At 39.6% G+C, this 22,366-nt stretch overlaps 1 protein-coding gene across 1 annotated transcript in view; it reads right to left on the bottom strand.

Annotated features, from left to right (window-relative positions):
- The window catches only part of si:dkey-220o5.5 (actin filament-associated protein 1-like 2), a 43,333-nt gene extending 20,970 nt beyond the window's left edge, over nucleotides 1-22,363 (bottom strand). Inside the window, exons 1-4 of the mRNA XM_057831052.1 lie at nucleotides 22,071-22,363; nucleotides 9,776-9,910; nucleotides 9,619-9,710; nucleotides 1,223-1,561 (exon numbers count right to left, since the gene is read on the bottom strand). Of these exons, the coding sequence (XP_057687035.1) occupies nucleotides 1,223-1,561; nucleotides 9,619-9,710; nucleotides 9,776-9,910; nucleotides 22,071-22,086 (582 nt within the window). The 5' untranslated portion in view covers nucleotides 22,087-22,363. The remainder of the gene's footprint in view (nucleotides 1-1,222; nucleotides 1,562-9,618; nucleotides 9,711-9,775; nucleotides 9,911-22,070) is intronic.
- Between the last annotated feature and the right edge of the window lie 3 nt (nucleotides 22,364-22,366).

Genomic DNA, 22,366 nt, shown 5'->3' with positions numbered 1-22,366 from the left:
AAATATGACATGTGGATTATTCACTGCTGCTATGGAATTTGTAGAAACGACTCTAGACATTACGACATATAAAGGACGTTTTCTTCATAATCTCCCGCAACCAAAACAGGAGGAAAAAATGTGAAGAATGGAGCTACTATGCTACTATGGTGCGGACGTCTAAAAGACCAGTTTAACGCCAGCAAAGTGAAGCCGTTCACATTTCATTTGCAGAACACATTTTGTTTGGGCCAAGAGGTAAGTCATTTTGATATTTTGACTTCTTTTTTTAGCGTAGCGTTTTGCCGTGCTGCCTCTGACAATGAATGACCTGAAATTTTTTTTTAAGTGGTATCTGATTGCCACCGTTACCTTTTCTGTTGTAAAGAAACAACTTTAGTAAGGGGGAAGTGTAAATAAATTAATAGAATTAAAATTTGTTATTAATGAAAAAAAGATGTGTCGTTGGCTTTCAACTAGTAGCATTTGCGATCGCTACACAAAAACGGCAATGTCCCCCAAAAGAACGTCAGAGACGTAAGACAACCAGATGATATATAAGAAACAAGGGGCTTATGGTGGTAAAGGATAGATTGTTGAAACAGGAGAATGTCATTGTCAGTGGCGTAAGAAAAAGGTGTCGATAAAAAAGCTAAGAGTAAGCTTAGGTCGGCTCGTTTTTTTTCCGTATTTTTCAGCCGTCGAAACTCAAGCCATCCCTTTAACTGAACATTTGTATGTCCTTCCACATCTTTACCAGTGAATTTGGCACCAGGGAGATCATTTTTGGACAGAATTGGTATGTTTAGCTCTGTAAACATCTGCTTCGTACACTATTCCCATTCATTTCCTATTGGGTACAAACAAGAGCTTGTCCCCCCTTAGCTAACAGCAGAGCATAAGTGGAAGTGACGTGTAGCGTGCGGTACCCCATTTGGTGGGTGGCGGTTTATAGTCAGGTGCGCCTTATAGTTCGAAAATCACGGTATTTACTTTTTCTGCTAAAAGGAAAAAAAACCTAATTCTTTCAGTGCCGCTGACGACGAAAGACGTCCAATCATGTAGCTTTTTTCATCCTTCTGCTGTGAATTTAAAGTAGTTTGTCACTAGTAGACCTCCAATCCATTTGAACTGGGAGGTCTGCTCCCAGTTTAAATCGATTGTACATCTATCGCCGTCAGTAGCGGCCAAGCCAATGAGTTAAGCAAGAAAAAAAAAAAAAAAAAACAATATTAAATCACACCAGCAGCATGTGGTTTCTGATGATAAAGAGCTGCTTGGTCCACTGTCCCAACCACTTCCTCCTCCACAGGTAGCCACATAGGCGAGACTCCGGAGGGGGTCTGAGACAAGGCTGAGAGGAACTCCACTGGATGTAGTGAGCACTGTCCTTCATGTGTTCTTCATCATCATCCTCATCCTCCTCGCCGTACGACTCGTAGTAGCTGTTCTCATTTTCTGGAAGATGCTGGTGACTGTCAGCCTTGTAGGGTTGTGCTTCTTCATAGGTTTCGTCATCTTCATCATCATCACCAGCAGTATTTTGATGGGCCTCTGCAGGATGGGTTGGCAACGCTGCAACCTTGATGGAGGATAAAACATGCGGTCAGGTCACGAACAAAGAGCAGGGAGAGGGAGGGAGGGAGCGAGAGTGAGACCACATGATCGGCTCGTGAGAGCTCATTTGTATTTTTTTTTTTTCTAATTGAAAAAAAATCCGCAATGGACTGAGGGCGTGAAGTTTGAAGCGCAAAGTAGCGAAGGGATCACTGTATGGCATTTTTTCAAGATCACCTATCAGCCAATATTTAGCCAATATAAGAGGAAAACTGTGATGGTTACTGTTTGGGTGATAATCTTTCGAATGAAGATCGGACGATATCAGCCAATATCATGAAATAAAGTGAAAAAAAATCATTTAAACTAAACTCTTTGTTTAATTGTTTTAATAAAAAACATTGCCGAGACTAAACACTGGGGGGTGGGGGAAATATTGCCGAGGTGGTATTCAAGGTACTTCATTCCGTTAAGGTAAATCCACCTATATTCATTAAGTGGACATTTATAATGAGGTTTTCATTGAAAATACATTGCGATACCAATACAATACAGTAATAACAATACAGTGATCCCTCGTTTTTCGTGATTAATGGGGACCAGAACCCGCCGCGATAAGTGAAAAACCGCGAATTAGCGCACCCCCCCTGCACCCCCCCCAAAAATATATATTTTTTGTGTGTGTAAAATGTATTTATTCAGATTTAGCATTGGAAAGAGATACGTATAAGACATGTTGTCTCACTAATCTACCTCCATAGAAGTTCTGAATTTTTGACATTAGGCTTAAAGACTAAATGTGAAGTAAGGTTAGCCAACCATGTTTTTGAATAATATCAATGGCTAAACAATTATAAGCATATTTTCGTTATTTTTTTTAACGCAACCCTTCCAGATTCTTTGTTTAACCCATAGCAACGCCTTTGACAACGAAAATGCTTTTCTTCGACAATCTTCGGAAATGACGTCACACCGAGAACTGCGAGGGAAGTCCGCCATACACACAGTATTATTGCATTGCTTCTCGGTAAGATGCCACGGCGGTGTGTGGCGATGTATTGTTTTCAATTTAAAGAAAAGTTGTATGAGTGGCTAAAGGATAGCAGGGCATGTAAATGGACATCTTTCGTTCGCACGAAACGAATGAATTTCACGCCATCATCAAGTAGTGTTCTCTGCTACAAACACTTCGAAGATGCCTGCTTCCTCAACTGGTCTGCTTATGATCAAGGATTTGCAAAAAAGTAAGTGTGATTTTTGGATAGATGACTGATGACTTTGTCAAACCAGAGCTGCCAACTGTTGTGGAATGAACAGCAGAAGGTAGCGACGCTAGCCGAAAGGTAACTCGAGGCAAAACCCCGACCGTGTTGAGGAATAAACAGCAGAAGAAAACTCGTGGCAATCCTCAATCATAGTTGTATTGAGTTCATTTTGCCTACACTTATTAATTCGTCTAAACTTCTCTTTTATCCCAGGCAATAGTTGGTGGTTTATCCACCTGACATGCCTCGGCGAACACCCCCGCCACCGTCTGAGGGTCCGAAAGCGGAAATGTTCGCCGAAACACGTCAGGCAAACAAAAGCTAACGTCACTAGCCTCCACTGTTCATTCAACAACACGATCGGGGATTCGTTAAAACTTTTTCTTTTATCCCAGGCAATAGTAGGCGGTTTATCCACCTGACATGCCTTGGCGAATAGCCCCGCCCCCGAAGAGGATCCAAAGGCGGAAGTGTTTGCCGAAACATGCCAGGCAAACAAAAGCTAATGTCGCTAGCCTCCACCGCTCATTCCACAACACGATCGGGGATTTGTCAAAACTTTTCTGTTATCCCAGGCAATAGTAGGTGGTTTATTTATGTGACATGTGTTAGGTTTTGTGTTGGTTTTCTCCTAGTGTGACTTGTCCATGTGATTGCCCATTGATGTCACCTGTTGTGCCTCCTAGTGTATCTTTCAATCTGCATCCTCCTGTGCTCACCTGTTCCTCGTTGTGTCGTTACCCCTTGTCTGTGTGTGTGTGTATATAAGCTACAAGTTTCTTTTCACTCCTGGTTGCGTCATTGTCTATGTCAATGTCAATTTCAAGTCTTGTCCAAGCCCTCGTGTACCAGTCCCTCCGATTAAGTAAGTTTTGGTTTGAACATTGCCTTTTTGATCACCAGTCCTTTTGGTTGTACTTTGTGCTTTGTGTTTTTTGAGTTCACCGCCACCTGCCTTGCTGCTTTTTGTTTCCCTGCAATTGGGTCCACACCACCTGCCTTCCCGCGTTTCCCTGACAACATGCTTCAAATCATAAAAATAATAACAGCCTATATTTTACCAATCTTGTAATCTCGATGGGTCTTTTCTCCATTCCATGTCAGGTAGTCTGGGCACATTGTTTGCATCATGATTAGCCTCTGGCTAATACATGTACGGTCCGACATAAAATTCCAACCTCCTCCTCTTCCTCCAACTCTTCAAAAACTTGGATCTCCTCACTTGCGCTCGATCTGTCGCTTATATCGTTGTTTGAATCATTGTTTGAAGAGATTTGTATGGCGGCCGTATGGAGCGCTGTCATCGCTGTTCTCGGTGTGACGTGTCACTTCCGGGTTCGTCCACTTTCAGGCTCGAACTTCGGAAATGCGATTATTTTGTCAAATATACAACATATAAATTATTTTTTAATGGTTTATATGTTGGACAATGTTTAATTACTTTAATTGTGACCCTATTTGGCATTTTATGAAATTACTTCACATTTGGGCTTTAATCTTCGAGTTAGCGGGGGTTTATTTAGACAGTGGAGTTGATTTCAACAAATTCTGTGCAGTTTGTTAGATAGTTATTAGTTTCAGGGCTCCGGAGTGGCTTAACTCAGCAGCAGCTCTGTAGGTAACAGGCTGCAGAGCGGAGTGGTATTTTTTCCACCGGTGTGTTTATGTCGTACCCAGCCGCAAGTATCCACAGCTTTTATTGTTCCTCGTTCTTCATAGGAAATCTGTGGAAACTCTCATTTGCCAATTTCTTTTGTCTGTTTCCACAGTCTCTAAATGCATGTTTCACTATGTTGCTGTTCTTCAGTCAATACGCCAGATTGATGCCGCATTCAAGGAAATGGGAAATCGGAGTTTTCCAACCTCCGACCAGGATAAATATCATTGGAACGCCACTTGAACTGGGGGGCCCTGGTCGCGAAGTCAGGAAAAAAAAGTACCCAGACTTCACGAGTTGCTTCAATCAGACATCAATCAACAAAATGTGCTGCCCGTCGAAAAGCAGACTGTCAATAGTAAAACTAAAGAAGGCAATTTACAGTGTAGTCTATTTACCTTAGCCGTCGTTTTTACTCCACTATTTGATCACTTACGAGAAGGCAGGTTTTCTGCCTTCAACATGTCTTTTGACGGGCAAATAATAAAAACCGCTTGGAACGCTTTGAGGTCGCTACTGGTACCATCCGAGTAGAATAAGTCCAACTTCCCACCTTCCTCGAATGCAGCATGAGCATGAGCGGCTGAAGCACTGTTCTCTATAGACCCTACCCACGTGACGTCACAACTCCTTCCTCCTGACTGGTGCCGCCCAATTGTCCGTCAACACATCATGTTTACCTGTTACGGCTACGTACATTCCTCCTATTTACGACGTGTTTTTCTGCTCGTTAACATTAATAATCAAAATGGTGAAGGCGTGTGTGGCGGTCGGTTGCAATAACAGAGAAGATAGACGGAGAAGACGGAGAGACTTGAAGTTCTACCGGATTCCGAGAGACCCGGAGAGAAGAGAGCGAGATGGGCTGCTGCAATTCGACGAGAAAACTGGGCTCCAAACGATTACCACAGATTATGTAGTAGTCATTTTATATCTGGTAAGATGCATTTAATATATATTTAGAGGGTTTTGGGCTGACAACCACAATTAAGATCATTGCTAGGCTAATCGCCGACAGCATACACGTATGTATGTAGTGAGAGTGCTATCGCTAAACCATATAAACATTAAAAGCCCTAACTCCATTGACAAACGACATGAAATACATTAGACTTGACAGTGGATGTTAGCAATAACAAAAGATTTTGAATTGAAAATTTCGTAACTCACCTTTCCAAGCACAAGATAGATTCCTGCCGAATTTTCGTGGACGAGGACCTGTTTCACCCAACCAGCAACGAAGTATTTATAAGCCTCCAAGCTCTTAAAGTTTTTCAAACTTTCGTGAGAATAGGCTGATTTTGTGTGGACAAGATAGTTGTACATATCAGGGTAGCTAGCAGATGTCAGGCAAATACGGCGGAGACAGCGGGTCGAAAAACATCGATTTAGGCATCAAATATGGATCTGGCGAATGGATAAACTGAAGCTTTTCCACATAACGCCTTTTATGCAACGCATCAAGTGAGTTTACGGCATCCGAAAGCACCGGGTCTTCCATGAAATGCATTATAAATTGCTCGATCAATTGAGACCATTGATAATACAGACACAAAATGACGGACAAGGGGGCGGAACCATACAGCGAGCACGTGATTTTGTGACGTCGGTGGGTAGGGTCTATTGCGGTCACATTACGCATCAAAAAAAAATATTCCTGCAGAAATAAATGAATTACGGCAGTTTGGAGTGACAATTTTTTGGCGGAATGGGTATTTTGAAAAACGATCCAAATTTTGAATTTATTTGACTATGGTAAATCTGTTAATATCATTTTTTTATTGGCATGCTAGGAAAGGACTATTGACTCACGCTAGCTTAGCCACTCCGGAGCTCTGAAATTAATAAATAACTAACAAACTGCACGGAATTTGTTGAACTCAACTCCACTGACTAATTCAACCCCCGCTAACTCAAAGATTAAAGTGCCTGTGACACGAAAAAGCATGTTTATTCCATAATACACGCGGTATTATATGCTCCTGAATGATATGGACCACTTGGGTGTGTGAAGAAGCGATCGATATATTTATTCAATTTTTTGAATACTGCGCTACGAAAATGACAGACTTTCGGCTTTGGTCTTGCATTGAGGAAAAGGGCGCTGTGGCGTGTACGGGAGAAGGAGTCCTCTTCACTATCCAGCCGTACTGTTGTATGAGAAGGACTAAGATTCAGCTGATTTTGCGGATTAATTCGTTTATTTTTTGCATCACGCCGGCCAAACGGCTGTAGAAAAATCTTTCTGTATGAGGGAGAGGCGTGTGAGCCTTTTTGGGGTTTCAAAAGGTTCCCATTCACCGGTGGATATTGGCCAAAACAAGCCCTACTACTGTGGGACCATGGGACATCGTGTTTTGTATTATGTCAAATACTGGGATCATTTTAATATGTAGGTGGCTTGCATTTTGTGGCTGACATGCTCCTTGTCCCCTCAGCCGACGGCTTGTCGCACATCCCCCCGCCGGGCGAGCACTATACTCTGCTTATTGCCCTCTTCATGTGCCCGGTGTTATGTCAAATTTTCCAACCGATCAGAAATTGCAACTTTGTGTTAAAAAAAGCAGCGGATACAGCGATTACAAAGTAAACACTACAAACTTTCTTTAAATAAAGGACTAATTATGTTTGATCATGGATGGGCATGTAAAAAGCTCTCCTCATACACATATTGTCATGTTAGCAGCATAACAACTGCAGCAGCCCTCCTATGAGTCTCTCGCTGTTTACGTCTTCGCCGTGTAGTAAAGCATTATTTTGCCATATTCGTGTTCACCATTTGGCAGCTACACGCTCCTCCGACGTTGGCCGGTTTGTCCAGCGGTCATTGTCCAGCTGCTTCCCCGCCAACTGCCCTCAGCAGGGGAATGACGAACTCCAACTTGTTCCCCGATAGGCGGGTTGCTGATCGGCGAAGACAATCGACAACCCAGTCGTCATGTGAAATGATCCGGGCTAGTTATGTGTGATTTTCCACTTCGAAGACTTTGAAACATCACTCAGTTCGGGATAGCATGTCGGCTAGCTGTCACGCCTCTTCGTTTGTTTACATTCTCTGAAGGGAAGGGAAATGACATAAGCCCGACTTAGGTGGCATAAAATATCGTTCGGGAGGTGGGACAGTAAAGGTGAAGTCGACAGTTTTGACCATTATGGAGTAATTTTGCCATGTTGTCCTCAATTAATGTATATTTATTATTTCATATTCCATTTAGAACAAGAACAAGACTGTTATTTATCATGATCATGCCATTTATTTAGCTTTTGGGGAAAAATACTTGGATTAAAAGAGAATCCTGTAAAAATATTGGAGTAGAGAGACTGAAACAATGACATTTTGCGGCTCTTTTCGTCGCGTTTTCCTCGTTCTGAATAATTCCCCCTCAATGGGCTGAATAGTAAAACAGCTGAGCCCATTCTCCCGCTGACGTCATCCACCTGTTGGGGACGCTAAAGCCCTATAATGGTAGGCGTAGCTAACCGGCAGATTAAAAGACTAGTTTCTCGTCATCTGCGCTTTGCTAAATTGTTGCATATAGTCGAATCGTATCAAAATTAGGGCTGTCAAACGATTAAATTTTTTAATCGAGTTAATCACAACTTAAAAATTAATTAATCGCAATTAATTGCAATTCAAACCATCTCTAAAATATGCCATATTTTTCTGTAAATTATTGTTGGAATGGAAAGATAAGACAAGACGGATACAAACATTCAACATACTGTACATAAGTACTGTATTTGTTTATTATAACAATAAATCCACAAGATGGCATTAACATTATTAACATTCTTTCTGTGAAAGGGTAAATGGATAAAGGATAAATGTGAGTTTGTATATTTTGACTAAATATTGCCATCTAATGTATTTGTTGAGCTTTCAGTAAATGGTACTGTAGCGACTTAACTGTTCTGCCCAAATGCATGATGGGAAGTGGTGCAACCATGACTGTGTGTGGTGGCTGCAAATACAAGCACGGTCCCAATGAATGCTTGTATGTACTCCACTCACTTGGCGCTGCCTCTTAGCTCTGTAAATAAGTAAAACGGAGCCATTGTAGGCTATTTACGGCAATGCGTGAGTGGACGCGTTAACTGCGTTAAATATTTAACGTGATTAATTAAAAAAATTAATTACTGCCCGTTGACACGATAAATTTGACAGACCTACTCAAAATATGATTCTAGTTCACATGATAATGCTATTTAGGACGTTTTTTTTCCTGTCGTACGCACTTTAAGCCCAATATAAAAAATTCTGAACTTTTGCTTCAACCCATGCGATATATAGTCGATAAATAGGATAACTTATTTTGAAAAAAGGAAGCAGCGGAAGAAACATTTAATTTCTAATGTGTACATTTAGATAACGAGTGTTTTAATTGCCTTTCATTAAACAATGCGCTTAAAAAAAATCGAACATTTAAACATTGCCAATTGGGTTTTTTAATCGGTATTGGCACAGGTCTTTGAAAATCCAATATCGGTCGACCTCTAGTCGTGGAGGCAAAATAATTAGTTGGAAGATTAATTCATTAGCTGCTATTGACATCCTATGAATGAGCATTGCCAGCCCTCCCAGTTCAAATAGATTTGGTGTCCATCACAATATGCTACTGACGAACTCGCCCCCTGAAATGGCCTCATATATATATTGCACGTGTGTGCATCCATCACGTAGACTAGACGCTTATCAGCCGCCATCAGTGACCACTTCCTGCCTCCGCAGAGCTCTCGGCCAATAGGAGGGTCGATAAATGAGAGATGGCCTTACATGTAAACATCCTGTCTTGTGCGCGCGCACACACACACACGCACATAAATGCCGTCTCCTCCCAAACCTCAGGAGGACTCTGTCATTAGCAGACCACATCACAAAGCAGCCCGCTGTTCTTCTCTGGGACCAGAAAAGGTTTTGGTTGTAGTCCAGTTTTGGTCTTTGATGTCTGTCTTATGACAAGTACGGTGTGGGTCCACTAAAACCTCAAACATGAATGCTGTGCTGGTTTCTTCTCCACACAATGGTCTTTTGTTTGTTCTTCTCTGCAATTGTTGACTCGGCTCTCACAACAGCATGAATTGACACAAATTTGACTTTCACGAGGATGCGAACTGCTCGAAATGTTCCAAAGCCCCCCTGTAGTCTCAGAATAGACTCACCTCATCTCTCGTCCAGACATCAGACTCTCTTGAATTTTGGTCGCCTGGCCTTGATGACGGACAGCTCATGACAACGTATTCGGCGTCCTCCGCTAGGAACAAACGACGACAAGTGAGAACCTGACGATAAGCGAGGTCTTCTGTTCCCGGCGCTAACCTGGAGTTTCTTGCGTTTGCAGAGACGACACCAACTCTGAGATGGACTTCTTCTGGGCTTGAGCGATGTAGCTCAAGTTCTCGGAGTCGAGAACCGACAGGAAGGACCGGAGGTCCCACATCAGCTTGGACAACACTGCATGAGACATACATTGTCAGCTAAAGACTCTTCAAAGCTAATTAAATGTCCATTGACTTTTTCGTACTACCTGATTTTGACCATGATTGCAGTCAGGTGCTGCTTGTTTCAGCAGAAACCTTATTGGTTCAGCTGTCTGTGCTGGATCAGTTGGAACAAAACCACCAACAGCGGCCCTTGAGGACCAGTTTTGACACCCCTGCTCTAGACCAGTGTTTTTCAACCTTTTTTGAATCACGGCACGTTTTTACAATGGAAAAAAATTCACAAGCCAAAAATGTTCAAAACATACTTTCTTTACAGTATATTTCATTAAAAAAAAAAATTCTCAGTATTTATACTTATTAAGTGTGAAACATAAGTCTGTTTATATAAGTACAAAGCCGATATCCTGGCCGGAATCTTCTTCAACAGCTCTCAGTCTCTGTTTTTATTATTTTTTTTTATAGCAGTTAGCTTGAAAAGCTCAGAATTATCAGACAGGAGGACTTTGGCAATGTTTTTAACTACATTAGGGCAGAGCATCTCACTGACAATGACTTAGAAGACAGGTATTATTAATGTCCCTGCCACAGTGTGGGGCTTTTTGGATTTAGCAACAATTTCAGCAACAAGCTAACTGGCTTTGAGGGCTTTATCATTTACCTTTGTAGTTCTTCTAAAAAAAGTTGCCTGTTTCTCTGTGTCTTCACAAAGGCGAACAAAATAGTCCGTAGTTTGAAGCGACGGGTGTTTCGTTTGGAGATGATGTTTAAGCTTGCTTGGCACCATGGAGCTGTTGGCTCGTGTCGCGTTCAAGACTTGCTCGGATTTCTAGCCATCAGCCACCTTGCTGTCCTTGACAATGTGTTGGAATAAAACAAAGGGGGCCGATTGACGGTCATCATATATGTAGAAAATAGAAAGGACACTTTCATGTATATCGACACTTGACGAGTCTAATCAAATGATGCTCAGTAGACGTGCTGGGTTCCACATTGTCGCGGACAGCAGGGTGGCTGATGGCTAGAAGTCTGAGCAGTTTTTGAATGCAACACGAGAAATACCTCGCTCATCTGCACACGACAGAAAACTTTCTACCTACTCCTTCCTTCCTACTGCAACTTGATGTATAACGATGTAAAAAAAAATGCAATACTGAATAATTTCTGGCGGTGTCGCGGCACACCGGTTGAAAAACACTGCTCTAAACAGTGTCAAAATCTTTGTAACTAATAGGTATCAGCATGCTTCCATGTGGTTTAAAAGTGATTGACTACCTCTGACCACAATTGACATAATGACAAACATCTATACCAGGGGTCATGAATTAAAAATCCTCTGGGTCCGAAATTAAAAAATTACAACAATCTCGGGTCCGGAAATATTTTTAATGCTTCTCTTTTTTCCGAAAAATACAAACGTATCTTTACGTGGCCATGCTGATTATTACAACATTCAAAAATGTAAATAAAATGTAAAAAATAAATTTATAGTAAGTAATAAATAATATTTAATAATAATTAATTAGTAATAGATAATAAAGCGATCATATTGAGCCCTTAATTTCGCTATTTTTTTGAGAAACTTTAAGAAAAAGCTGCGTGCTTCGTCTCATAGTGCCTTTTCAAATTGCTGCTTTTTACAAGCGCTACCATTGTTCGGCCATTCCTTACCACGTGGCGAAACGTCTACACAACGCTCAGCGCGCTTGCGCAAGCATCCGCACGCATGCGCACATCGTCCAGAAGCGGCGAGTACTCACTTTTTTTTTTTTTTTTAGTTTTTTAGAACCTTTTTATTGCCTCAAAAATACTTTTTGCATGTATTACCCTCTCATATTTTTAACCATTGTGTCTTTTTTGTGTTAGCTTGGAAGCAGTTGACCACATTAGTCACGTAGCGTACTTAAACCGTCCTTATTTGGTATAACTGCATTTAAGTATTTTCTTAAGGTATTTTTAGTACGTTCTGCCTGTATGCATCCAAACAAAACAAGTTTAGCGCGCACGGTAGTACTTTGGGCATTTCGCCGATGTAGCAGATTTTGGCAGAACACCGTCTCTGAACAGATGAGGCTGAGCGGTCTTGTGTTGCCGCCAGGTAAAATGAACAAAAATGTGTTGGTCTGCTCCTCCTTAAACACTCTGTTTTCTGCATCAATCTTGCGTAGTTTTGAGCACGCCATTTGCTGTACCTTTTCGCCTCTTCCTACAACTTCATTCGGCTCAGTTTTTGGCTGTCACTCCGCGGAGTCTGGAAAGCGAGTGTGAGAAATGCTGTTCTAAAAATAACTTTCAAATGCTTCACTCCCATTGGCTGGCTCACGCGCGTCACCGCTAAGGTTTTTGTTTGTTGCCCACCTCCGCTTTGCAAACTCGCAGAAAAAAAATGATTTTTGTTGTCGCAACGTGTATTAGTCCAGACAGCTTCAGATCCGGTCCAGGCGGCTTGGGCGTCCGGAACCGGACCGAGGTCCGCGGTTCCGTGACCTCTGATCTGTACAGTGTGGTATCAATAATTTCAGCATCAAAAAACATGCCTTTGATATCTTGCCAGTTCAAATTGATTAGGACATAGATTCAGAACAATAGATAGTAGGAGAAACTTATAAAGAATAAACCAGCAAGGAACACAGAAAGACGAGTCGAGACTAGTCGAACCATACAGCCACATTTAAACCATTGGAAAACCAGTAGGAACCAAACAGCTACCTAGGAAAACATCAGCACCCACACAAACAGGCTGAAACCCAGTTTCTTAAGAGTTATAAAATCCAACCCATCTCCTCACAGACCCTCAGATTGAACAAGCCACCCAATCGCAGGGACATTCCAAACCTCGCTACATTTTGTTGTGGTGTGTTACTGCCTTAAATTACTTATAGTTTTTGAGAGTCCTAATTGTAGTATTGAGCATTAGAAGCCAGGAGTGGCCATCGGAGAAACCAATGCCCATAGACTTCACTATCATTTGAAGAGACAGCTCCAACAGACAATGCGCCACGGCTTCCCGTAGGGGGCCTCGGCCAGGCAGAGCGTCGTGGTGCTTGCACTACGATAAACTCAAAACACATGCTGCGTTCTAACGCTGGATTAGGTGGAAACAGGACACAAGTTTTAGTGCATATTAGCAGGCAGGAGTGTCTCAAGAGTGATTTGGTCGAGGATTCAAGATAATTATTATACAAAATAGACCATAAAATGAATGGAAAAAAATTTGTGTAACTTTAGCTTTAAATATTTACGTAAAATGAATGATAACTGCCAATCTTTTTGCTTTTAACCAAGCATCTAGATTGTTTTACGTTCACATCTATAGAAATTCCGAGATTTACGCATTTATTTACAAGAATTTACAACTTAAAAAGCTCATTGTTTTGTGATGGCCGCCATGTTGGATTTTGTATCCATACACAATAGTGTAACATTACATTCAAATAATAAGTAATTTTCAGCCAACTGCCTGTTTTTTCTTGGCAAAAACTACTAATTTAGACATTTCTGCGTCCATACAAAAAATGGACATTTACGTATTTTACTATATGTAACATTTCAATCTAAAAACGACGATGGCCAAATAGCCGGCAAGACGTGCTGAGGCAATCTGTATTCAACCTAAATAAGTTGTAATTGTATCTAGAAAAAGGCAAATTGTTTTTTTGTTGAGTAAAATTAAGATTATTCTGCATGCTTTCCTCAAGTATTAAGTTTCTGATGTGAAAATTGAGTGATTTATTAGCTGTTGAAAACGTATGTAAAAATTGCACTAAATAAAAAAAAAAAAAAGTCGCTATTTCAGCAAAAACTTTTACAATATCTTAAATATTGCTATTGATCCTGAAAATATAGGCTATTATCTCTGTATTTAGTGATTTTTGTGAATCTAGGTTAATCAGACACTGTGCCACGCCTTCGCGTCGGGGGCCTGCCCACACCAAGCAGGAGCGATTCTCAAACACACGCACGCAGCGATCTAATGCCGGATTTAGGTTGAAAAAGTACGAAAGCTGTACCGCATACAAACAGGAAGGATTGTTTCAGGAGTCATTTGTTCGAGAATTCAAGGTAATTATTATATCTTTCGTACCATGCATGAATTATGAAACGTGATAAAAATCAAAGAGAGAAATTAGTCCCCACAGCATTGTTGTAATTCGCAATATTTACACAAAATAAATGCTAACTGCTCGTTTTTTTGCTTTTAAACAAGAATCGAGACAGTTTTATGTCCATATCTATAAAGAATTCAGGGATTTAAGCATTTATTCACAAGAATTTTCAACGTAAAAAGCTCTTTGTGGTGATAAGGCGGCACCACAGTGGCTTAAAGACTAGCAACACATTCAACATATTTACGTAAAATAAATGCTACCTGCCCGTTTTTTGTTTTTGTTTTGCTTTCAACCAAGAATCAAGACTGTTTTACATCTATATCTATAAAGAATTCAGTGATTTAAGCATTTATTCACAAGAATTTTCAACGAAAAAAGCTCTTTGTGGTGATAGGGTGGTGCCACAGTGGCTTAAAGACGAGCAGCACATTTGACATATTTACGTAAAATCAATGTTAACTGCCCATTTAAAAAAATATTTTTTTTTGCTTTTTAACCAACAATCTCGACTGTTTTACGTCCATATCTATAAAGAATTCAGCCTTTATTTAAGCATTTATTCACAAGAATTTTCAACGTGAAAAGCTCTTTGTCTGTGTTTCCACTTGGTCAGCTTTGACAGACATAGGCCCCCTATGAATCAGCTCCTCGCCCTGTGTCCTGTCAATATATTATGAAGTCTATGGTTATGGCCATTTTAAGTTTTGTTAAACTTGTATATAGAAAAAATTAATCGGGATTTTATTACGGAATGACTTTGAATTTTTTTATGCCTCTGCTCATGGCGACTCGTATATGCCTAAGGGAGGTGCATGTTTTGGTTTTAGGTCGCTAGCGGCTTTGGTTTTGAAAATATTTGAATTTTAAGTTTTTTAAAATAGGCCCCCTATGGAGTGGCCCCGGGCCCAGTTTCCCGTCAACTCATAGGGAAGTCCATGCCAACGCCGACAGTATCCTCCCAAAAGGACCTGGAAATATCAACAGATACTACAGTAGAGCTCTGTAGACAGGGGGGCATTGTCGTGTGGGCCCCTTCCTACACACAAACACCCAATCTTGACAGTAATCCGAGTGGGAGATGATGCTAATTTTGCTAATCAGTGATCTGCTGCTGCTTTAAGCAGCGAGCCGCACATAACACGCCCACTGCGATGACGACACTGAAATTATCGCACACACAAACACACAAAACACTTATCTGAACATCAACATCACTTCCTGTTTGCGGCTTTCATGCAACAGCAGTTAAACACACAAAATCATGTCAGGGTGGCACAAGCAACTCTACCAGACGCCCAACTTCTGTGTCAATGTGTGTTTGTATCGGGAAGATTTAAGATGGTTTACCATAAAAACCAAAGCCTCAAATTAGCACAAAGATGAGAAACCTACACAACTCTCCACAGCGTATGTGTGTGTGTGTGTGTGTGTCTCAGAGGGTGTGGAACAGCTTTCTCTTTCATCCCATGATTGTTAAATATAGCGAAGGAGAAAAAGGAGGAGAAGACTATGTTGGTGTTCGTCGGCATCCAATCACAATCCAGCTAGGCCCACTGGGACAGGCTCCATAATATTATGATGATGATTTTGAACATGTGTTAGCTGACATATTCCTTATCTTCTTCTAATCATAGAGAGCCGACATTTGCACTTGAAGAGACCTCAAGAAACTTCCTTCAAAAGTTCAAGTCCTTCAAAAAATGTCTCAAGAAAATTAAAAAGTCTCCACAAGACATCACTACGAGCCTTTTTGAGTATTTCAGAAGACCGATCTAACCTCTTAGAAGATCCTAAAGAACTAAGAAGTGCATAGATCTTACTGAGGCTTTCAAAGTATCACTCAGACCAGGGGTGTCAAACTCATTTTGGTTGGTAGGGCACGTTCATGCAGAGGTGGGTAGAGTAGCCAAAAAATATTACCCAAGTATGTGTAGCTTTACTTTAAAATAATATTACTCAAGTAAAAGGGTTAGTGAGTAACTGCTTACATTTTAGTTAGTTTTTTTAAACAATGTTTTTTTTCTCTGAGCACAGTTTTCTATATGAACTGTTATAATGATACTGTACAATAACCCATTACATAACCACATAAAGCCTAACAAGTACAAAAAAAACAACAACGACACTGAATTCCCACGAAAAAAAAAACAAAAACATAAATGAAGCATTATTCGTCCAAAGAGCATGAGTGCCCCCTGGTGGAGAAAATCGTTCCTAGTTTGAATAGTCAATAGTTCCTTCATAATGGCGTACCACAAGCAACACGTCACTTCCGTTCAATAATATTCATGACGTTAGCAACTGTTGCCAAGGGAGGACACACCACTCTTTGTCCCCAATAGGAAATGAATGGAAATCGTGTACGAAGGAGATGTTTACAAAGCTAAACCTACCAATTCTGTCCAAAAATGATGTCCCTGGGGCCAAATTCACTTGCAAAGATGGGGAAGTACATAAAAATGTTCAGTTAAAGAGATGGCTTGAGTGTCGAGGGCTGAAAAGACGAGAAAAAAAACGAGAGCTAGCCTTAGCTTTTTTATCGACACCTTTTTCTTACGCGACTGACAATGACATTCTCCTGTTTCAACAAGCTATCCTTTACCATCAGCCCTGTCTTTCCTATATATTATATTCTCTGGTTGTCCTACGTCTCTGACCGTTCTTGGGGGTAATTTAAATTTTGTGTAGCGATCGCAAATGCTACTTAGTGACAGCCAACGTACACTTTAAATTTTTTCATTGATAACAAATCTTAATTCTATAATTTATTTACACTTCTCCTTACTAAAGTTGTTTTTTACAACAGAAAAGGCAACAGTGGCAGTCAGATACCATTTTAATTCTTTTCAGGTCATTCATTGTCAGACAGAAGCAGCACGGCACAACATCACGCTAAAAAAATAAGTTAAAAATATCAAAATGGCTTACCTCTATGTCCTCTGAAAGACCATGCCAACCCAACAAAATGTTTACTGCATATGAAATGTGAATGGATTCACAGAGCTGTTAAAAGTCCGCGCAAGTTGATTAATTCTTCACATTTTGTCCTCCCGAGTTTTTGTTTTCGGGAAATGTATAAAGAAAACATCCTTCATATGTCGTAATGTCTAGAGTCGTTTCTACAAGTTCCAAAAAGCAATGTGTGATCGGCATGTTCGTTTTTGAAAGATTACCGGAGAAAAGTAGCAAAATTAACATTGTTTCTATGCGAGGGCGGGTCTATTATGTCCCACTTCTGCTTTACTTCCGGTTTACGATGCGACGTCACGGTCTAAAAATAGCATGTGTGCGGTACGCCATTACAATTATGAAATTAAAAGGATCATATCTCATGTTTTTTGTGGTCAATCAGAGCCAAAAAAAAACTGGGATAGAGTTTATAATCCGTGCTTTCGAGTCATATTAAGGGCAGTACTCTATGTCAAATACTTCATTTTTTACGGTGCTTTAAAGACATAGCATGATTGAAGAGGCTGGCTTGAACTTCGAATGGCAAGCTTGCGTCTGAGTGGTATAATGAAGTCATGTGATTATTGTTACGACTAGGCATGTACCGGTATGTGATTCTGACGATATGATAACCTTAAGCCAGAATATCACGGTTTCACAGTGTCACGATATTGCAATTACAGATCCAAAATGTGTTACTGTGAGATATCTGGTTTTTAAAAAAAAAATCCATTGAACAAGATTTTTCGTTTTCAAAACATATTAGCAAATTGGAACATAATTAAATCAAAATTTTAAAAAAATAACTGAAATATTCTCAATAAAATTAAAATCAATGCAGTCCTTTAGGTGAGGCTAAACCGACAGCCACAGCTCAACATTTTGACCTTCAGAACAAAAAAAAAAAAAAAAAGTTGCCAGAAAAAAAAAACACATTTTACCACCGCTAAACACACTAAACACGCTTGAGTTAACTCTCGTAGCTGGTGGAAAACGTTCTGTTTACTAGCCTTTAATTATGTATAAATGCAAAATCATATTGGAGGTATTGCCTCTTCGGCAGCCACCCTCCGCATACATGGCCCTCCTTTTCCAAGCCATGGCCGTCTGTAACTTTTCTGTAGCTGAAGTATTCCCACACCAGCGATTTTGTTTTCTTCGATGGGGGAAAAGTTGAGGACTTTCACCTCCTTCAGACATTGTGTTGCACAGCTGACTCACTGACACTGAGCAACAACTGGTGGGGGAGGGTTGAACCTTACAGCTGCAAGTGAAGGATTTCTCCCTGAATTTTTGGGGCATAAAAAAATAGCTAATACCGTAGGGACGGTATGACGGAATTTTTTTGCGGTTTTGGAACCGTGAAGTTTTCATACCACAATATACCTTGAAACCGGTAATCGGCAGATGTGTAGTTGCGACGTCTCATTGGTGAAATTGTAAGAGCTACTCTTGGCATCCATCCATCCATCCATCCATCCATCCATCCATCCATCCATCCATCCATCCATCCATCCATCCATCCATCCATCCATCCATCCATCCATCCATCCATCCATCCATCCATCCATTTTCTCCCGCTTATCCAAGGATGACTCTTGTGTAGCCCATAGTAGCAGAGTAAGAGTAGATTTTTTTCTTCACAAACCTACTCAAGTAAAAGTAAAAAGACTAGCTTAGTAAACCTACTCTTAGAAGTACATTTTTCTCAAAGAGTTACTCAAGTAAATGTAACGGAGTACATGTAAAGCGTTACTACCCACCTCTGCATTCATGTCAATTATGTCTCATGTGGGCAAGACACTGCCTGCCAGACGTCCAATGGATTAGGCGTCTAGCACCCTCAACAGCACTAGCATATGACCTTTCACATACAGTCCTCCCCGTTTACGTCAACTAGACATCTATTGTTTTCAATAGAAGCCCAAGAGTTAATTTTGGGACAATTCCTTGTGATTTTAGGGTACTTAAGTGTCATTTCCTGTACATTTTAGGGTATCTCAAGGCCACTTCCTGTACCTTTTGGATATTTTCCTGTTGATTTTAGGACATTTCCAGGCCACATCCTGTTCATTGGTGATGTCCTGTTGATTTGGGGCATTTTTGGGTCACTTTTTTTTTTTAACTCATTGGCTACCATTGACGCCGCTAGATGTTAATTCCATTTTTACTGGGAGGGGGTCGAATAAATGAATGTGACTCTCTTCTTCTGGTTTTACAGCGCCAATGTGAAAATAAATGCATGTGATCCTGTATGTACAGAATATATGAGCTACAACGTGCCTGTACGCATAACAACTTCACGGGTTGAATTTGCCCCCCTGGCGGGCCTTATATTTCACCCAACTGACTCAGACCACTTGTGGGAGATTACTTCCAAGATTACGTTCACCACAAAATTTTCAGAATTCTTCCGCAAATCAAAGCATGCATATGACATTCAGTAAATAATCCATTGGCTATTACTTGTGTAGATAGCCCTTTTCCACCTTTAAGCTACTTAACGTGCTTTAACACAGGCTGAAACCCACAACGTTGTAAGATTATAACGTTGTTATGTTCTAAGAGCATCAGAACATTATTGAGAACCACAAAACTCAACGAGCCTTTCAAACTATTTAGACTTCCTTAGATTCTCGAAACTTTTCAGGGTGTTCCTCAGAATAGAGTAAAAGAGCAGTTGGGTGATTCTCATGAAAGTTATGCGTTTCGGTAATGAAGGACATTTTCCAAAGCTAGCTTAAAATATCAGAATGCTACAATGACTCAGTCATTTTTTTTTCATGAACACTTTGAGCTCCCTAATATTTTATTTACAGTAAAATATCTAATTGATTATTGTCTAAAAACATGTAATACAGTGATCCCTATTTTTTTTTGCAGTTAATGCGAACCAGAACCCGCCGCGACAAGTGAAAACCCGCGAAGTAGCGCCCCCACCCCCTAAAAAAAAAATCGTTTTTTTTTGTTTGTTTTTGTGTGTGTGTTTAACGTATTTATTCAGATTTAACATTGGAAACAGATACATATAGTAAATCAGCATATATATATATATATATATATATATATATATATATATATATATATATATATATATGAAGTTTATATATTAGGGCTGTCAAACGATTAAAAATTTTAATCGAGTTAATTACAGCTTAAAAATTAATTAATCGTGATTAATCATAATTAATCGCAATTCAAACCATCTATAAAATATGCCATATTTTTCTGTAAATTATTGTTGGAATGGAAAGATAAGACACAAGATGGATATATACATTCAACATACGGTACATAAGTACTGTATTTGTTTATTATAACAATAACTCAACAAAATGGCATTAACATTAACATTCTGTTAAAGCGATCCATGGATAGAAAGACTTGTAGTTCTTAAAAGACAAATGTTAGTACAAGTTATAGAAATTATATATTAAAACCCCTCTTAATGTTTTTGTTTTAATAAAATTGGTAAAATTTTCAATCAAAAAATAAACTAGTAGCCCACCGTTGTTGATGTCAATAATTACACAATGCTCATGGGTGCTTAAGCCCATAAAATCAGTCACACCCAAGCGCCAGCAGACGGCGACAAAACTCCCAAAAACACAAGCAACAAGTTGGCATTGCACGGTGCTGTCATTTATACTGTTTGAGCGGGGCATGTGCGTTAATTGTGTCAAATGTTTTAACGTGACTAATTTAAAAAATTAATTACCGCCTGTTAACGCGATAATTTTGACAGCCCTTATATATATATATATATATATATATATATATATATATATATATATATATATATATATATATATATATATATATATATATATATATATATATGCATACATTTATAAATGTTTTTTAGGCACTTCAAATGCAATAATTATAATAAGTTTTAAACATGTTACTGTCCCTCCAAATTATTTTTAAACAAGAATAAAGTAGAAAAATGCTTGGCTTTATGAAATGCTTCATTAAGTGAGTCCACTCAAATCCGCACAAGCTGCTCACTTACACACAATGAGTTGCAAGTTAAACAATGATTGACGTATGCGTCACTCACAATTTCGCGTCTCTGGCAAGATCAAACCCAAACATCTGTCAATCATCGGTAACTTTAATATGCAAGTCCAGCGCACTGCTTGACCAACAAATAACAGGGAGAGGGAGGGAGGTAGGGGGGAGGGAGAGTGAGACATACGTGATTGGCTCGGGACAGCTCATGTGTATTTATTTTAATTTTTAAAAAATCTGCGATGGACTGAGGGCGCGAAGTTTGAAGCGCGAAGTAGCGAGGGATCATTGTAATACACATTATGGTAATGATGGAATTAGGCATATGAAAACATAAACTTAACTATAACAATATCAAAAAGGGCCAAAAAAATCTTACCTTATCGAAAACTTTTGTTTTGCCTTCTTTGTAGTGCATTATGGGTCAGAATAACTTGATTTTAAAAAGCACTGTGATTAAGACGGGACCATGAATGAACACAAAGCAATGAAAGCTGCATGCTTAGACACTAGATTTTCCTTAAATATGTTTTTTTTTAATACAAAAAAAAAAAAAAAAATCATCACAGCTGATCATAATCTGCTAAATGATATAGTTTTGAACAAATTAATACATTATAATAAATTGATTGAATACTTATGATGCTGTATTGAGGTGCAACCATCAAAGCTTTTCACAGACGCATTACAGTCATGAATTTATGACTCTAAAATCAGTTTGAAAAACAAAAAAATATATTATTTTGGTTACAAAAGGTGGACCAGGGCACTTAATAGATTTAACCATCTTTCAACTAAAAATGCACTATTTCAGGTTTTGACTATATCCATAAAATGACACAGTTAAGGTTAGCTTCATGAGAATCACCCAGATGCTCTTAGGTCAGTCTTTGCAATGCTTCATGTTATAAAAACATATTAAAAACAATAATAGTGGCATTATTACATAATGTTCCTCCATAAACAAATTGCCTGTCATTGACAAGGATAGACGTCCAATCCATTTTGACTGAGAGAGACTAGCAGCCCTTCCAGTCAAATCAATTGGACGTCTATCATTGTCAATGGCAGCCAGGCAACAAGTTAAGTGCGCATGCTCACCTTTCTGTTTCTCCATGTTGTCTCTTTCAACACATGATGCTCCTTACTCTCTTGAATGATGATGACGATAAAAAAAAAAAAAAAAATCAGGCCAAAAAATACAAGAATGAAAAAAAGTCAAGAAGTTGCGTTGAGTCTCAAGCGGTCTGCTGCTTTGCTGTGTTGCTGAGTCTGAAGTCGTGTATGGGGCGGGGTCATATCTGTGACGCCACAAAAAAATCGGTTCAACGACTCGGCTCACGCGCACGGAAACAGTGTCAAACACACGCCAAAATAATGTACAAAATATATGAAAA

Source organism: Corythoichthys intestinalis, chromosome 3 (assembly GCF_030265065.1).
Source record: "Corythoichthys intestinalis isolate RoL2023-P3 chromosome 3, ASM3026506v1, whole genome shotgun sequence".
Taxonomy (NCBI): Eukaryota; Metazoa; Chordata; class Actinopteri; order Syngnathiformes; family Syngnathidae; genus Corythoichthys; species Corythoichthys intestinalis.
The sequence above is the reverse complement of the archived record's forward strand: the minus strand, read 5'-3'. Positions and strand labels throughout refer to the sequence as shown.